General features: G+C 37.7%; 1 protein-coding gene across 1 annotated transcript in view; it reads left to right on the top strand.

Annotated features, from left to right (window-relative positions):
• Positions 1 to 19,751, top strand: part of XKR9 (XK related 9) — an 87,476-nt gene that overhangs the window by 45,543 nt on the left and 22,182 nt on the right. The window contains exons 5-7 of the mRNA XM_054692191.1: positions 857 to 937; positions 2,963 to 3,012; positions 4,979 to 5,527. Of these exons, the coding sequence (XP_054548166.1) occupies positions 5,256 to 5,527 (272 nt within the window). The 5' untranslated portion in view covers positions 857 to 937; positions 2,963 to 3,012; positions 4,979 to 5,255. The remainder of the gene's footprint in view (positions 1 to 856; positions 938 to 2,962; positions 3,013 to 4,978; positions 5,528 to 19,751) is intronic.

Here is a 19,751-nt window from a genome sequence, read left to right as displayed (position 1 = left end):
CTCATTTAAAAAAACAACAACTGAAGTTACAATTTATCTAGAAAAAATTGCACAAGTCCTGTGATCACTCACCCAGTTATGACAACGGTGTGTAACCACAACCCCCAGAGAGATATAGAACGTATCCACTAGCCCCAGCCAGCACCCCTTTTGGGGCATTAGGTGTGCTTGTTAAAAATGAGTAAGATAGTTGACTTTCTAGAGACACATCACCAGGAAGGAAACATACATCTGATGGTAAATCTAAGAGAGGTATAACTAAAATAATGGGACTGTAAGGAGGAAGAAGATAATCAATTTGGGAAGATCTGGGAAAGCTTAAAGGGGTGTGTTGTGTGCTGATTCTTAAAAGATTGCTGCTAGAACTTCATCAGGTAAATGGCGATGCAAGGTCATTCTAGACAGTACATAACCTCAAGCAAAGGCTTGGAAATAGAACTGTTTATTTTGAGAACAGAAACCAACAGTCATGTTCTTGAGGCATAGGATTTAAGAAGATTTATAGTTTGAAAAAGTAGGTAAGGCTAAGTTAATGATAAGTAATTTCTTTATCAGAGTATTTCATTTTCAAGAATCTTTAAGCATGGATTGTTACCACTTGAATATGCTGTTGGTAAATTGTATTTTCTTAGAACTTAATTGAAAAGTATAGTAAAATACACTAGTCAGTCTATTACAGGAGGCATATTGTTCCTTCCCCCAATGGAGTAGTTACAAAGGGGTGTGTTGTAGTCACAATAATAAGACTCTTATCACTAGATTAGAAAATCCCACATATGACTAATGGATGATTTCAGTTTCATTTTAGTATTCGATCTGAAAGGTTTACATGCCCTTTAACTATGCTTGTCTTCAGTGAAGAAGAAATAAAAGACAACCAGGCTGAAGATTTTCTGGACGGGACTTTACATTAAAGAAGGCATTTTATATTGGGCAAGTAAGTCTACATTTTGTTTGTTAAATTTGGTCTACAGTTGAACATTTGCTAGTTTTTACTTCAGAGATCTGCCGTGCTGTGAAGACATCTGTGCAGCGTGCAAAGGTTATGTATTTTGACGGCAGCCAGATAGCCAGGAAGCTGGGGTGACATCTGAATGAAATTCGGTTAAAACTGTCCTGATAAGAAGTGTCATGAGTCTCATTTTAAGTTAGATTTTTGTAGGTGGCGTAATTTCTTCTGAGATGGCATTAGAACAGCGATCATCTATAGGGGTAGGGATGAACTAACCTTTGTACATGTTATACAACTGAGAATTGAAAGAACTATCAGCCATTTTCATGAGAGCCGCTTTATTTATTACGTAGCTATACAGGTTTCTTTCCAGTTGGCATTATGTTCTGCCTTACTAAACTAGGCATATAGAAGTTGTTAGATTAGTCTATTGAGTCTGATGTTCTGCCAATAATGCAGTTTATAATTTCTTAGAGATTATTTTTTCCATCTCACAAAACATGAAAATTGCTGATGTTTCCTTGTCTATCCCAGTTAAAGGAAAATTTCTTTGTAGAGAGAATGATTAAGCACATGGAATGCCCAGGCATTACACTTTGTAATTTTAAGAAAAAATTAGTTTACTCATTGAAGATAATACACCTAATACACAATAACTGTATGTTTCAGTTTCCTGATCTGTAATAATGGGGTCAATAGTAGGGGCCAGTCCCTTCTCTTAGGGATTTGTAAGGATTAAATGAAATAACATATGTAAAATATTTCACATGTAGTAAACACTTGGAAATGGTAGCTATTATTATCAATTTTCTGCTATATATGCAATTTTTTCCCCTGAATTATAAAGCTTAAGAAGTTGCATTTTAAAGAATAATGTTTGACTATTACTTGGATACCTTTAAACACATCCAGCATAGCCATCTAAGGAATCTTTACTGATTATTTTGTGGAACTTTTGTTTCTAGAGGACGAAGTCAAAATGTACTCCATTAAACTTTCAAATTAGCTATTTCTTCTACTTGGGAAGCTCTTCCCTGTGATATCCATTTGACTGACTTCATTATTCAAATGCCACCTCAATGAGACCTTCCGTTGACCATTCTAGGAAAATTACAACCCATGATGTGCCTGCACTTCAACTCTTGATCTCCTTTAATGTGCTCTGTGTTTTTCCCTGGCACTTAGCACCTTTAAATATAACATTTGATTTACTTATTTATTATTTTTATTGTCAATTGACAGTCTTTGTCTTCTAGAATGTAAGTTCCAAAAGAGCAGGGATTTTCATCTCTTTATAAAACCCAGGAGCCTAGTGGCCTCCCTGGTGGTACAGTGTGTTGAGTGCGGCACCAGTTCAATTCCCAGCCAGCAAGGGAGATTCCCAGCGCAGCAGACCTCTCCTGTCTCGCCTGCTGCTCCCTCAGCAGTGTCTTTGGTCGTCTCTCACCTTCCGCATCTCTGGCCTGTACCCCAGTTCTTGTATAAGTAAATAAATCTTTAAACAAACAAACAAAAAACCTCAGGAGCCTAAAGCAGCACATAGTGGGTTCTTAGTAAATACCCCGTGAATTCAGTAGAACAGACTTTTGACTTATCTCATCTCCCTAAACTCCCTGCTTACATTGGGCATGATATCTTTAATTTTAAGATAAGAAATCTGCTGTAGAGAAATTCATGACCTGCTAGACTGGAAAACTTGATTAAAATTTTTTTGTCCATCCTGTTCATATTCTTGACAAGGAAAAGTAGTGATTATGAACATTTTTTTTCTGTAAGAAGAGTGAAATGACTTTTAATCTTATTCTAAAGACGAACAAAATACTTATAAATGATAAAATGACAAGAACCCCATAAATATTCTTTGTGTGTAATTTTAGTAACACTTACCTTCTGGTTCTTAAAGTAAGTAAATGTCCTTTATAGAACACATAAGGTGTGAGTCTAGTTAGGCTGATATAACAGAATACCACAGACTAATGGCTTAAACAACAGGAATTTTTTTTCTTACAGTTCTGGAGTCTGGGAGTCCAAAATCAAGGTGCCAGCAGGATTGGTTTTGGGTGAGGTTTCTCATTTGGTTGCAGATGGCTGCTTTCTTACTGTATCCACACATGGCCTTTCCTCTGTGTTAGGGCTAAGAAGGAGAGATAGTTATCTGGGTCACTTCCTCTTGTAAGGATACCAGTGTTAACTGGATTAGGGTGTGTTCTTTTTTTTTTAACCTTAATTACCTCTTCAATGGCCTATCTCTAAACATAGTCCCACGGAGTTAGAATTTCAACATATGAATTTTGGGGGGAAACAATTTAGTCCATGCATATGGGACAGAATGAGGAAAATGAAAAAATTCATTTATAATATCATTAATTCACCTGATAAAACCATGGTTAACATTTTTCCATTTCCATTGCATTTTCAAAGCTTTGAGATTGTATCATAGTGTTTTTTACTTAACATTATCTAAAATGAAGTTGTCAGAGACTGCAAACTCAGATGCTTACAGGGACCAGGCAAGCAGACAAAGTAGTAATGATAACTAACATTTATTGAACCCCAATTGTCAGCCAAGTACTTTTCTACTTGCATTTATATGCATTATCCTTCTTAACAACCCTGTGAGGTTTATATTATACAATTATTTTCTTTACATTTCAAATGAAGAAAACAAGGCATAGGAAGGTAAAAGAACACATTTAAGGACACCAAATTAGTAGGTAGCTGCATTAGCATTGGAATCCAGCTGTTAAGTGACTGAAGTGGGGTGACTAGTTACTGTGGTGAACTTGACAGAATGTGCCTCATCCAGGCAGTGAAAATTTTGGGGTTTTATATGAAATTTTGGCAATTAGGAAAATAAAAAAAAAAATACTTGAGTCAGACAGGTCTTGCCTGGTGATTGCATTCGGTCCTATTCACTAAATAGGGATGATAATAGCAATAGCTATCTCCTCAATTTGATCTAAGAATAAAATGGAGGCACTTTGTAATTTTATATGCAACATTCAGTTCAGTTCCTGACACATAATGCTAAGTAAATGTTAGCTATCTTAGTAGCCTAGATATTTTCTCCAGCTATTGGAAAAGGATCATTTGCAATTGCTTTAAAGAAATTATGTAATATGCCAGTATATGCATATTTTAAAACTAAACAAAAAATAGTATACTTAAAGGATAGATGTACTATAATTTATTGAATTAGACCTCTCAATTGTCTCAAGTAGTTTTTAATTTTTTACTGTTATGAAAATGGTTCTACAGAGAGCAGATATTTTTGCGAAAATTTGCATTTCTCTAGGCTTGATTTCTAAATGGAATTACTGAACCAAAAATAAAGAATATTCAAAGCTATTGCACCTTTGTCAAATATATTTTTAATAACTTTGTAATATTTTATGAATCTTCCGTTATTTACTTTACCAATTCCTTATGTTGTCGAATTTAGATTTTTTCCAAATTTTTCCCTTTATAAATGATCCTGTGATAAGTATCTTTGCAAGTGGGTTCTGTTTTTTTGTTTAAGATTTATTTATTTATTTATTTATATAAGCACTGGGTACAGTCAGAAGTCGGGAGGGTGAGAGAATTCACCAGAGCCAGAGCTGCGAGCAGAACAGGCAGATGGACGAAGTACACTGCTGAGGGGAGCAGCGGGTGGCAGGAGAGGTCTGCGCGCCATGCGGGACCCTCCCCGGGCAGCGGGGGATGGAACCAGCGCTGCAGAAGCTGCGGGCAGCTTCGCAACCCAGCGCTCAACCGCTGCGCCACCGGGGAGGCCCTGGGTTCTGTTTTTTAAAGGATAATAGTCTAAGAGGAATTTGTCAACTAGTAAGTATATTTCTGATTTATTTATTTTCCCAAAGCTATTATTTCACCAAAGCTATTTCCCAAAGCTATTATTATAAGAACTATATTTAGTAGTAATATATTATTTTTAGAAAAAGTAGAGCTTGGATAAAGTCATGTCTTAGGATTTTTAGTATTTTACTCAACATTTTTAAAATCTTGCATATATATGTTTAATTTTAGGTGTTGTCATCTGTAACAAAGATCGTTGTGAAGCTGAAGATGGAATAAAGTCTTGTAACACTGGATCTGGATTAAGAGATTTAGAAAAGAAAATTAAAATTAGTCATTTAGGTTTTTAGCCTTCCAATTTCATAATATTTATTCATCTAAATAGATTTAAGGAGTAGATATTACATTTCAGTCTTATACCAAAGGATGCACTAATATTTGTTCTAGCATTCTTTTCCTTTTTGTATGAGAAAAGAAAGTAGATAGCCAGCAGCTATAGTGATTCATAATGAAGTATACTAAGAAGAATTTTATATTGTCAGCTATTGGTTTTATAATCTATACAATTGATTTAATTGTGGATATCTGGGTTTCTGTCAAGTTTTTCCAAGAAGAACAAAATGTTTTTGGTGCTTTAACAATAAGTTTTATGCTCTTTGGAACACTTGCTGTCCAGTGTTTTAGTTATTCTTGGTTTAAGGCTGATTTAAAGAAATCTGGTCAAGAAAGTCAGTGTAGTTTACTCCTACTTCATTGCTTGCAAGGAGGAATTTTTACAAGGTAAGCCTACGCTTTGATTATTAACACCATTTTTCTTTTATCCAAACAGAAATTGCTTTCATGTATCCGGGTAGTCAAATGTACAAAGGTCCCATATTTGCATGTAGTGTAAAGGTTACTTGCTTCTCATTGTCAGTGCTCATATGACTTATTATTGTACTGTCAGGATTTTCCAGGTTCACTAATTGAATGTTTTAATTTACACAATTAAGTGACATATTCTGATACGTGCTTATACTTAATGTGAATAATATGTACTTTATATTTAATGTGTACCTATACTTAATATGTACTTATATTTATGAAGACATTTGCATGTCTATGAATGTTTTATATTTTTTATTCCATGCCTGATTGTGCAAATATAGCCTATCACTTGAAAGTCTGATAGAACACTTAATTTAGTAAGTACTTATACTATTGTTTTAACTAACTGAAATTTTTGTTGTAATAATGCAATAGCCATTTAGTTAGTTGGGTATATAAGCATGCACAGAATGAAAAACACCTTAAGATTTATATTGTGCAAAGCTTTGTAGTTAAAGAAACTAGGATCTAATAGTCTTTGAAAACCCTATGATTCTTCACATATCTAATTTCACGTGACCTTACATTATAATTTTAAGGGGTGTAATTCTGTTACAAATATACATCTTAAAAGTAAAGAGAAAAAATAAAGACATATTAAGATGATAGCATATTATTTCATAGTAGTTAGAGATTGAGTTTGGACTATTTTAATAGCTTTCATTAAGCTTAATTTCTGATTTTCTCATGTTAAAAAACAACAAATTCTTGGCAATTAGTTGAAGGTATTAAAAATTCCAGGCATTCATAATTTAATTAAATAATAAATGCTATTCAGTTGATGAGATTTATAGTTTTCCAAATATGTGAAAAACAAAAGATGCAGTGAGGAAAAAATACAAGTTTTATGGAAATTGGAAAGAAAGCACATAAGGTATTGGATTGGGAAGTTAGTCTTGTAACTCTGTTCTTACTGTAATTACATTCTCAAGTGAAAATATTTAAAGAAACGGTGTAAAAATTAGTGCTGATAAGTAAATGTATGTGTAATAAGTAGGATTTAATGTATGTTCTTTATAGGCAATAATAAGAATTATGTAATTATAATTAATATCTAGAGAAGTATAAAAATTACTTTTTAAAAAATAAATACATGTTTATTTTGTGTACAAGATCTGGGGTGTAGGCTAGAGGTACAGGGTGGCGGGGCAGAGAGGATTCATCAGAGACAGAGTGGGGTGCAGAACAAGTGGATTTACTGAAATACACTGCTAAGGGGATCAGCAGTTAAGACAGGAGAAGTCTGCTGCGCCCTGTGTGGGTTAGCTTCCTGCCCAGAGATTGAACTCAGGCCATACTGGTGATTAGCACTGAGATTTAACCCGTAGGTCCCCAGGGAGGCCCCGTAGCAGAGAATTTAGAAATAAAGAAAAATCCTTATTTGCCACTCTGTTAATGGAAAATTTTCATAGGTACAGAATTATTTTCATTGGTCTTTCAGATAATGACTTGAAGCTTCTATAAGATATAAGTTGTGTTATAAAAGAAAGGTACATTATCTTAAGTCTTAGTGTATCTTGACATACCTAGTAATTTCTGATTGAATGTCAGCTATTGTATGTAAAACATTGTAGACTTTCCAGATGATTATATTTTCCTTTTCTGTGCTAGGTGTTTTGAATAAGGGTTAGTTTACTTTTGGTTTGCCCCTATGCCTTGGGTGCAGCCTTTCAGGGCACTGAGAGTCTGGTATGGTCATGCTTCTCCTCATATCCTGAATACTAGTCCTTATCATCTTGGCACCATAAGGCTGCTAGAAACTCTGCTTTCCTTTTCCAGTATTTTCTGCTTAGCTTTAGAAAGCATAGATTTTGTGCTAAAGCCTCTCATAGTTTCAAAATTTGGCAGATGTCTTGAAGGAAAACAGCTTTTGAGGTTCCCGTGGTATTCAGTCCTGTGAGATCTTTAAAACCTTTGCTAGTTTCTAACAATAACTCTCTCTGCTTGGACAAATTTCAGATTTTCAACTTCTTGTCCTGAGTAACAAAATCAGCAAGTATCTTTAGGCAACATATATCTGTGGAAACATTGGTTGAGTTTCCAGTTTCTTTAGCTATTTCAGCAGGAGTATTGGCTTGCTTCAGGATACTACTTCCTATGTAGAAGTGTAATCCTTAACATGCAGTCTTTATTACCATGAATCTAAAGTTGAACAGAACTTTACTGTACTCACAGATCATATAAAGACTTCAAAATACTTGAATTCCATTTACCGTGTTCCCAATTTATACATTAATTGTTCTGGTATTTCATTTTCTATTTTTAACTTCACTAGATGATAGTGGTACTGCCCTATTATTACTGTTTTATATAATTAAATTTTACTAAATTTTGTTTATGTTTTATCTTCTTGTGTCTTGGCTCTTTAACCTTCATTTCACCATCTTTCTTGAGAGATATTTTAGTGGTTATAGAATTTTAGATTGAGTAGGTGTTTTCTCTCAGCATATTATTATTCTCTTGTCTTTGGTTTCCATTGTAGCTTTTGAGGACTTAAATGTCAGTCTTTTTGCTGTTCTTTAAAAAAAAAAAATTTCGTCTTTTATCTTCTCTGCCTGCTCTCTTGATTTTTCTCTTTATATTTGGTTTTGTATAGTTTTATTATGTTATATTTGAATATATTTTATTTGTCTTGCTTGGGATTTGGTGGTCCCCTGGATTCTGTGGATTATTATCTTCCATCAGTTCTGTACATTTGTTAGCCATTGTCTTTTCCAGCATTTTCTTTAACACATTTCTCTCTTCATTGTGGGACTCCAAGCAGATGTAAGTTAGACCTTCTCATTGTGACTAACTTGACACATACATGTTAGATACTTAAAATTTTTATTTTTTGACTCTTATTTTCTATTTAATTTTTTGATAACTCTTCTTTCATTAGTACTTTCTTTTGCTGTGACCAAAGTGTTATTACCCCCAGATACTACTTTCTGAATTTTCTTCCAACTCTTTGATTTTGTTTTTTTTTAAATGATAGCAATTTTGAACTCTATTTGATAGGGAGGTAATATCTTCCATTACTTTTGGTTGTATTTAGGAGAGTTCTCTACTTGTGATGTCACATTCATTTGAAGTCTCAAGTTTCCATGTTTTGTTTTATCGCTGCCTGTTTTGCTTTTTTGGATTTCCTGTTTTTTTTTTTTTTTTTTTTAGTATCTGTAGCAGTAACTTAGAGAGTTGAATGACTTTTAATTTTCTAGCAGGTGGTGCTGTGATTTTATTTACTTTTAGCTTTTTATCTTTGCTGGCTCTTTAGGCCCAGAGATTTAATATTGCATTTGTTGAATCAGAGGGTGGGAGACAGGTCTGCAGGGTTCCAGCCACTGGTGTTGAATGAATGTACTAAGGAAGAGGACTGGCTCATGTTTGTGGCACCCCATATATTCCTCCTCTCTGGGGTTCCAGTCCTAGACTGTGCATTTTCTTTGCAATGCTGCTGTGTTTCATAATGTTAGTTCCAATCCCAAGGCATGGGGGGAGGGGAGTCCAATCCAGAGTACAATGTCTGCTTTCCTTACTGGTGGTCAAGCATGTATGGAGACCTCCAGCTTCTTCAAAGGTGTTTCTCTTACTCAATGGTGTGTGCCTCTGCTCCATTTACGTCTCCATTCTCTACAGCCCGTGATTGAGCTGACAGCCTGCTGATGTATCCACCAGTCTTAGACCACAGCCTATAGGCATTTCTTTCCTTCTACGTTCTGTTTAATGAAACATGACTCTCCTTTCTGTCTTTCCACAGTCTATTTTGACATCCAATGTCCAGTGGATATTCCAGTTTTGCTCCATACCATGGGGTTCTTAGGTATTAGTGTCTCTCTGGGGCACTGTTACATGATGCTCTCGGGAACAAAGCAAAGATCTCCTCTGTCACTCTGTCACTATCTTGGTCCTAAGATTGTATTTTCTTTTTTTTTTTTTAATAATAAATTTTATTGTTATATTCCCCATACAATTGCAGTGCCCCCATTCTGACCCCAATCCCTCCCCTCCCGCCCCCGCCCCCCAAAAAGTGTCTCTGGTTCATAGTTTTTTGTTGATTTTGATTTTCACTTTCTTATAGTTATTCATTTTCCTGGTCCCTTATTTAAGTTTTCTAGATTCCTGCTATGAGTGAGACCATCCGGTATTTTTCTTTTTCTTTTTGGCTTATTTCGCTGAGCATGATCCCTTCCAGCGCCATCCATGTTGCTGCAAATTGCATGAGTTTATCTTTTTTGAATGCTGAGTAATATTCCATGGTATATATGTACCACATCTTCTTGATCCAGTCATCTATTTTTGGGCATTTGGGTTGTTTCCAAAGCTTAGCTATTGTAAACAGTGCTGCTATAAACATAGGGGTGCAGGTGTTCTTTGGAATTGATGTTTCTGTGTCCTTTGGGTAAATACCTAGGAGTGGAATTGCTGGATCATATGGAAGCTCTATGTTTAGTAGGTCCAGAAATCTCCACACAGCTCTCCACAGTGGTTGGACCAGTTTGCACTCCCACCAACAGTGCAGAAGAGTTCCTTTTTCTCCACACCCTCGCCAACATTTGTTGTTGCTAGTTTTTTTAATATGTGCCATTCTCACTGGTGTAAGATGGTATCTCATGGTAGTTTTGATTTGCATCCCTGATGGCAAGTGATGTTGAACATTTTTTCATATGCCTGTTGGCCATTTGCATTTCCTCTTCAGAGAAGTTTCTTTTTAGCTCTTCTGCCCATTTTTTGACTGGATTATTTTCTTTGTTGTTGTTGAGTCTCATCAGCTCTTTGCAGATTTTTGTGATCAGCCCTTTATCATTAGTGTTGGGTGCAAAAATGTTCTCCCAGTTGGTGGGTTTCTCTTTGTTTTTGTTATTGTCTCTTTTGCTGTGCAGAAGCTCTTTAATTTGATGTAGTCCCAGCTGTTTATCTTTGCCTTCACTATCACTGCTTTGGGTGATGTGTCTGTAAAGATGTCTTTGATGTGCAAATCACGTAGTGTTTCGCCTATATTTCCTTCTATATATTTTATGGTTTCAGGTCTTATGTCTAGTTCTTTAATCCATTTTGAGTTGATTTTTGTGTATGGTGTGAGGTAGTGGTCAAGCTTCATTCTTTTGCATGTAGCGACCCAGTTTTCCCAGCACCATTTATTGAACAAACTTTCTTTGCTCCAATGCATAGTCTTTGCTCCTTTGTCAAAGATTAGTTGACCATAAATCTGTGGGTTTATTTCTGGATTTTCTATTCGATTCCATTGGTCTGTATGTCTGTTCTTGTGCCAATACCATGCAGTTTTGATGATTATGGCTTTGTAGTATAGTTTGAAGTCTGGGAGTGTGATGCCTCCATTCCCTTCTTTTTTTTTCAGGAGAGCTTTGGCTATTCGGGGTTTTTTGTGATTCCATATGAATTTTATCAATAATTGTTCTATTTCTTTGAAGAATGACATTGAAATTTTGATTGGAATAGCATTGAATCTGTATATTGCTTTTGGAAGGATGGCCATTTTAATAATGTTTATTCTTCCAATCCACGAGCAGGGGATGTCTCTCCATTTCTTTGTGTCTTCTTCTATTTCTTTTGACAGTGTTTTATAGTTTTCTTTGTATAGGTCCTTTACCTCTTTTGTTAGATTTATTCCCAAATATTTGATTTTTTTTGTTTCAATAACAAAAGGGATGGTTTTTTTGATTTCTTCTTCTTCAGATTTATTGTTTGTGTATAGGAAGGCTACTGACTTTTGCGTGTTGATTTTGTATCCTGCCACTTTACTGAACTGATTGATGAGTTGAATTAGCTTTTCTGTGGAGTTTTTGGGGTTCTCTATGTATAATATCATATCGTCTGCAAATAGTGATAGTTTGACTTCTTCTTTTCCTATTTGGATTCCTTGGATGTCTTTCTCTTGTCTTATTGCCCTGGCTAGGACTTCCAGTATTATATTGAAAAGCAGTGGTGAGAGTGGACATCCTTGTCTTGTTCCAGATCTTAATGGAATTGCTTTCAGCTTTTCACCATTGAGAATGATACTGGCTGTTGGCTTGTCATAGATGGCCTTTATGATGTTGAGGTATGTTCCTTGTATCCCAAGAATTTCAAGGGCTTTTATCATGAATGGGTGTTGCACTTTGTCGAAAGCTTTCTCAGCATCTATTGATATTATCATATGGTTTTTATATTTCTTTTTGTTGATGTGTTGGATAACGTTGATTGATTTTCGGATGTTAAACCATCCTTGTGCCCCTGGAATGAATCCTACTTGGTCGTGGTGAATTATCTTATGGATACATTGTTGGATTCTGATGGCTAAAATTTTATTGAGGATTTTTGCATCAGTGTTCATTAGGGAGATTGGCCTGTAGTTTTCCTTTTTTGTGTTGTTCTTGTTCGGTTTTGGTATTAGTGTAATGTTGGCTTCATAGAACGTGTTTGGTATTGTCCCTTCCTTCTCAATTTTTTGGAAGAGTTTGTGAAGGATAGGCACTAATTCGTCTCTGAATGTTTGGTAGAATTCATTTGTAAATCCATCAGGTCCTGGGCTTTTGTTTTTGGGGAGGTTTTTGATTACCATTTCAATTTCGCTAATTGTAATTGGTCTGTTTAGGTGTTCTATTTCTTCTTTATCTAGCTTTGGGTGATTGTAGAGTTGTAGGAATTTGTCCATCTCCTCTAGATTGTTAAACTTGTTTCCATATAACTGTTCATAGTAGTTACTGATTATTCTTTTGATTTCTGCTGTGTCCGTTGTGATTTCTCCTCTTTCATTGATGATCCTGTTTATTTGTGCTTTCTCCCTTTTTTCCTTTGTGAGCCTGGCTAGGGGTTTGTCTATTTTATTGATTTTTTCAAAGAACCAGCTTTTGGTTTCATTGATCTTTTGGATTGTTTTTTTAGTTTCAATTTCATTTATTTCTGCTTTGGTTTTTATTATTTCTTTTCTTCTACTGGTTTTGGGGTTTTTTTGTTGTTCTTTTTCTAGATCTTTGAGCTTCGAGATTAGGTTTCTTTGAGTTCTTTCTTGTTTCTTGATGTGAGCTTCTATTGCTATATATTTTCCTCTTATTACTGCTTTTGCTGCATCCCATACATTTAGGATATTGGTGTCCTCCTTGTCGTTCAATTCAAAAAATTTTTAATTTCTTCTTTGATCTCCTCATTAGTCCAGTGGTCTTCCAGTAGTGTGGTTTTTAATCTCCATGAGGTAGGAAAGTTCCTTGCCTTCTTTTTATGGTTTATTTCTAGTTTGATGCCTTCATGGTCAGAAAAGATGGTTGATATGATTTCAATCTTGGTGTATCTGTTGATGTTTGTCTTGTGCCCCAGTATGTGATCGATCCTGGAGAATGATCCGTGTGCGCTTGAGAAAAATGTGTACTCCGTTTTTTTGGGGTTTAGTGTTCTATAGATGTCTGTTAAGCCCAATTGCTCTAGGTCCTTATTTAGAGCTTTGGTTTCTTTACTTATTTTTTGTCTTGTTGATCTATCCATTGTTGATAGTGGTGTGTTGAAGTCTCCCACTACGTATGTGTTTTCTCTGATGTCTGTTTTCAGAGAGGACAACAGTTGTCTGATATATTTTGGTGCTCCTTCGTTTGGTGAGTATATGTTAATGAGTGTTATTTCTTCTTGAAGTATTGTCCCCTTGATCATAATGTAGTGACCATTGGGGTCTCTTTTTATCTTTTTGAGTTTGAAATCTGTTTTATCTGATATAAGTATAGCTGTTCCTGCTTTCTTTTTTGGTCCATTTGCTTGTAGGATTGTTTTCCATCCTTTAACTTTGAGCCTATTTTTATCTTTTGTAGCTAAATGTGTTTCCTGGAGACAGCAAAAGGTTGGGTTTTGTTTCTTAATCCAGGCTGCAACTCTGTGTCTTTTTATTGAAGAGTTTAGTCCATTTACATTTAGAGTTAATATTGATATGTTAACATCTGTATTTGCCATTGTGTTTGTCTTTCCTTTGATTTTATTTATTTATTCTTTTAATAACTTTTTTTTTTTTTTTGGCCTTCTTTCATTGTTATTCGTCCCTCTGAGGTTCTGGCTTTAGGACTCCTTGTAGTATTTTTTGGAGTGGGGGTTTAGTTGCAATGAAATTCCGGAGTTTCTGTTTGTCTGGGAAGGTCCATATTCTTTCTTCAAAGAGGAAGGAGAGCTTTGCGGGATAGAGTATTCTTGGTTGGCATCTGTTTTCTTGGAGTCTGTTGACTATGTCCCTCCACTCTCTCCTTGCCCGTAGTGTTTCTTCGGAGAAGTCTGATGTCAGCCTGATTGGCTTTCCTTCGAATGTTATCTGTTTCTTCCCTCTTGCCAGCTTCATTATTTTTTCCTTGTCCTGGATTCTAGGGAGCTTTACTATTATGTGTCTTGCTGTATTTTTCCTTTCGTCGTGGAAGTTTGGTGTTCTTCTTGCTTCTTGTATATCAATTTTCAGCTCCTTCTTCACATTTGGGAAGTTCTCTTCAATTATCTCTTTGAATATTTTCTCTGTTCCTACTTCTCTCTCCTCTCCTTCTGGTATTCCTATAACTCTTATATTTCCTTTCCTCATGGAGTCAGATAGTTCCCGAAGTCTTTCTTCATTCTTTTTCCTTCGTACTTCTCTTTCCTTTTCTGTTTTGGGTTCTTTTTATTTCTGTGTCTTCAAGAGCACTTATTCGTTCTTCCATTTCATCAATTCTGCTTTCATTGCTTTTCCCAGAATTCTTTAGTTCTTCCACTAATTCTTTGATCTCCTGCATTTCTTTTACTTCCCTCTTTAGGGACTCAATTTCATTCTTCTGATCGTTGATTATTTTTCCCTTATCATTGTTTTCCTTTATGACTTCTGTCAGTTTTTTAATCACGGCAATTTTAAATTCTCTTTCTGGAAGGCTCAGAAGTTCTTCCAAGTTACTGTCGTTGCAATCTGGGGGCTGGTTTTCTTTTTGTGGTGTGCTTTTTCTCTGGAGAGTTGCTAGGTTGCGTGTGGTTCTTCTCCTCCCTACTGTCTGTTTTCTAATTTGCCGTATGCGTTGGGACACTGTGTTGATGGGACTGGCCGGCATCTTGGGTGGGCTTCTCTGCTCCCCTCTGGTTCCTCCAGGAGTCATCTGTCAGTTTCAAGCAGTCTTTATTGGAGAAAGGTCCCTGTCCTAAAATGCCGATGTGGGGACACACTCCCCTGTGCGCCTGGTCTGCCCCAGCGGTGGGTTCCTGTTCCCCCTCTGGGCTTGGACTGCAGGCCAGAGGGGGTCTGGTGTGGGCGAACTTCCCCTGCTCACCTCTGGCTCCTGAGGAAGCCTTGTGCAGGTAGTCTTTACTGAAGAAATGTCCCTGTTCTAAAATGGTGATGTGGGACACACTCCCTGTGCGTCCAGTCTCAGGCACACTCTTCTGCGCGCCTGGTCTGCCCCGGCTGTGGGTGCTTGCTCTCCCTGTGGGCTCAGACTACTTGTTTGGAAGGGGCCCGGTGTGGGCTAACTCCCCAGCTGGCCACTAGCTCCTTCAGGAGCCTGTGCTGGCTTCAAGTCGCTAGGTGGCGCCAGAGATCTCTCCTAGAGCCCTTGGGGAGCTGATTTTCCACCCCGTGGGACAGGGAGCAGAGCGGGGATGGTAGGGTACACCTCAACGGCTTTGGGGTGCTGTGTCTGCCTTGTGCCCCACCGTCGTGGGGAACCCACGCCCCTAATTTCGTGCCCCTGGTCTCAGTTCCAAAGCCCTCAGTTCCAGGACCCGGGCTGTAGCCCAGTTCAGTGGCGCGGGAATGGCGCCTTTTGCACCGCTCCTGTGCCTGGAAGCCTGGTTCCTGCTCACTCAGGGAGGGACCTTCACCTCAGTGAGGACCTCCGCGCATCTCCCCGCAAGCCTAGGTCGTCTCCCAAGCCTAGGTCGCAGGCGCGGGGACCTGGGCAGCCGCGATCCCGGTCTGCACTTGCTTTTCAAGAGCGCCAAGCGCGCTGCTTTCCCGCGCCAGCTTACCGGCAGCCCGGGCTGTGTGCGCGTCTCCCGGGGTCTTTGTTCTTCTCTAATGGCGCCCGGAGCTGGTCGCTCACCGCCGCGGCGAATCCTGCAGGGTTCGCCTCAGCTCCTGTTCACGGGGTGTGGTGGCTGCAATAGTTCCTTTCCACTCACAGTCCCGCTTGCTGCGTCGTTTGTTCTTGTGGGCCGTTTTGGTTTGTTGTTTCCCTCCTCTCTGCCGGTCGGAGAGTGCCGCCTCTGTGGGCGGGGGAGGGGAGCAGGGTTCTGCGCTTCCCTCCCTTCTAGACCTCTTTTATGGCCACTTTCTTCTTCGGGCAGTTTGCTGGCGTCACCCGTTTATCTTCCGTGTCCCACTTCTCACTGGGACCTGCCGCTTTTCCTCCCTATTAACTTTTTTTAATGGGAGATCTTACTCGCAGTGTCTCCTCGCCGCCATGTTGCTCCGCCCAAGATTGTATTTTCTTACTGATTTTTTGCTTAATAGTGAGCTGAGTAGCCATTTGTAAAGAAAAGTTTTGTAATTTATAATTGGACAGTAATAATTTTTCCATGAAGTTCTGGTTTAGGTCATGCCCTAGCATGTCACACAATCAGGAAAAGAGTTCAATCTGTTCTGTGATGAAGGTGATACCTTCAGAATTATATTGGTTAAAAACATAGAGGTGAATATTGGAGAATTTAAAATTTTTTTGTTTTATGTCTCTAGACTTTCAATTTTTGATGCGATAAAATATGGGCTCTGATACCTCCTACCCTGAAAAAAGTCTGAAAGCATACTCTGGAAGGATTTTGTTTGCAGAGTAGCAATCCCTCTGCCCCCAAATCCAAACCACAAGTATAAAAGGATTCTTTTCTGTACGCTATATGCTATATGGAGAGACAGATCACAAATTTTTGAAACTGAGTAGGATGGAAGTGAGATGAAACAATAGTCAGCATATGCAGCTTCAGAACAATAAAAATTTTGATTAAGTTCAGAGTTGGAGTAATTAAGATGGCATGTTATAGATTATACATCTAGGTAAGACACCAGGATAAATTCCAAGGGAATCAAATATTTAATGTAAAAAAGCATAAGTATATAAGAAATTTTGGGAGAATTCCTTTATAACCTTGTAATAGGGAAAGCCTTCTAACCATGACTCAAAATCTATAAACTAGATCACCAAAATAGTGGCGAAGAGATGCTAAGATCAAGTTCTCCCATAAAAGCAACTAATAGGGAGAAATAGCGAGTTCCTGGAGGGGCCCAGACGTGTTGGGTGACACTGATGATCTTCCCAGGAGCAGAGGAAAAGTTGGAATGACAAGGGAAGGGAGGAGAGAAAATCATCTATCTGGACTCTTTCTCCCCTCTCCCAGTCACAGCCGGCCCACTTTGCCTAGCTGAAAATGAGGAGAAAAAGCTTGGAAATCATGATGCCAGGAGGATTCTGAGACAGCTGACAACTCCAGAAAGTGACAGACATGCCTAGAGGGACCTAGCAGTTCAACAGAAAAGTACATTCCACCCAGCCTGCAAGCACCTCCCAGTGGACTTGGCCTCAGCATGTGTCTGGAGGTGCAATGCTTCACATGAGACTCTTGACTAACACAGGCTAAGACCTTAGGTCTTATCCTACATAGTGGGGGCTGAAAAAGCAGGGGCTCCTGGAGCAAATCACAGCTCAAAACAATATCCACCACAATAAAAGAGCACCCAGATGTGCACCCAAGTGGGAACTGCAGGAACCCACCCCCCAACCCACCCCCCAACTCCCAAGTCTGGTAGCCCCCAGTGCCCAGGGAAGATGGACAGGAATTACCACCTATCTGGAGTAGGTTTATAGCTGAAGACAGTGGAAGGGGAAAAATACAGGTACCCCCACCTATACTTCTACTCATCAGTCATAGCAGCTCAGACACCAGGCTCAGACACATCTAGGTCTCAGCAAGAAAATCAGTCATGCCCTCCAGCACCAGTGGTAATGGGGCATTATGAATAGAGTAAAGCAAAAGGCAAACAATAGGAAGAAAAAAAGTACAGGCAGTCAAAATGGTCCTATGGGAACAATACACCACAGAAAGTAAGTCAACCACCAGAACCCAATAATATGAACATAGAAGAATATCGTTGCCTGGCAGAAAAAGAATTCAGAATTGCCATAATGAAAACACCTAAAGAATTAAGAGAAAATATAGAAAGGGAAAAAAATGTAAACATGAACTGAAGAATGAGAATGAATCCCTAAGGAGAAATTGAAGGAAGTGGAGACTATACAAAGATTAGTAGAGGAACTTAAGAATTCTAGGGAAAGCCACAAAAATAGAATAGAAGAAATGGAAGTAAAATCAGTACTCTAGAAGATACAGACATAAAAAGAACCAAAAAAGAAAAGGAAAGAGAAGTACAAAGGAAAGAGAATAAAGAGACACTTTGAGAACTGATACCATGAGGAAAGGAAATATGAGCCATAGGTATCCCAGAAGATGAGGAGAGAGAGCAAGGAACCATTCAAGGAGATAATCAAAGAGAACTTCCCAAGCATGAAGAAGGAAATGAAAATAGATATACAGGAAGCCAGAAGAACACTAAATTACCACAATGAAAGGAAAACTACAGCAAGACACGTAATAGTAGTTTCCAAGAGTCCAAGACAAGGAAAAATAATGAAAATGATGAGGGTGAAGAAACAGATAACCTATAAAGGAAAACCAATCAGGCTGACATCAGACTTCTCCGAAGAAACACTACGGGCAAGAAGAGAATGGAGTGACATATTTACAAACTCCCAGTCAACAGATGTCAATCAAAAAGACTTTATGCTGCAAAGCTCTCCTTCCTCTATGAAGGAAAAATGAGGACCTCTCAGAAAAACAGAATCTTCAGAAATTCATTACTACTAAACTCCCACTCCAAAAAATACTACAAGAAGTCCTGAAGCCCAAACCAACAGAGGAATGAATGGGAAGAACAGAATGAGGTAATAAGTAGAATCACAGAAAGACAAACAAAATGGCAAATAAGGATGCCAGTGTATCAATATTAACTCTAAATGTAAATGGACTAAACTCATCAATAAAAAGACAGAGTAGAAGGCTGGGTTAAAAACCAGAACCCATGTGGGTTAGCTCCCTGGCTGGGATTGAACTTGTGCTGCAGTGGCTGTGAATAGCTTCATAGTGTTGTGACTTAATGCCTTGTGTCACCAGAGTTCTTGTATGCATAAATAAATAAATCTTAAAAAAAATCTGCTATCTATAGGAAACACATTTAACTACAAAAGATAAACCTAGATTGAAAGTAAAAGGCTGAAAAACAATCCTACAAGCAAATGGACCAAAAAAGAAGGCAGGAACAGCTATAGTTATAGCAGATAAAAAAAGACTTCAGACTAAAAAACATAAAAAGAGACATAGATGGTCACTACATTATGAGTAATGGGAGAATACATCAGGAAAGCATAACACTCATCAACATACACTCCCCAAATAAAGGAGCACCAAAATATATCAAACTATTTTATCAACCCTGAAAACAGACATTAGAGAAAATACATATATAGTAGGTGACTTCAAGATCCCACTCTCACCAATGGACAGATCAATGAGACAAAAAATAAGCAAGGACACTAGAGCATTAAGTAAGGACCTAGACCTCATGACTTAACAGACATCTATAAGACACTACACCAAAAAAATAATCTGAGTACACGTTCTCAAGTGCACACGGATCATTCTCCAGGATTAATCACATATTTAGTCATGAGACAAACCTCAACAGATACATTAAGATAAAAATTATACCAACTGTCTTCTCTGATAATAAAGTCATCAACCAGAGGTAAAACATGAAAAGAAAGCAAGGAACCCTCCTACCTCATGGAGATTGAAACCCACACTACTGGAAGACCGCTGGATTAATGAGAGCAAAGAAGAAATTAAAAAAAAAACAAAACCTAGAGATGAATGACAATGAGGACACAACTTTCCAGAATGTATGGGACACAGCAAAAGCAGTAATAAGAGGAAAGTATATAGCAATGCAGGCCTGCATCAAGAAACAAGAACTCAAAGAAACAACCTAGTCTATCATCTCAAAGAACTAGAAAAAAAATAACAAAAATCCAAAAGCCAGTATAAGAAAGGAAATAATAAAAATCAAAGCAGAAATAAATGAAATAGAAATTTTAAAAAATCCAAAAGATCAACAAAACCAAAAGTTGGT

The sequence above is a fragment of the Talpa occidentalis genome, unplaced genomic scaffold, assembly GCF_014898055.3.
Source record: "Talpa occidentalis isolate TD23 unplaced genomic scaffold, MPIMG_talOcc4v2.1, whole genome shotgun sequence".
Lineage (NCBI taxonomy): Eukaryota > Metazoa > Chordata > Mammalia > Eulipotyphla > Talpidae > Talpa > Talpa occidentalis.
This window is presented reverse-complemented; position numbering and strand designations above follow the sequence as displayed.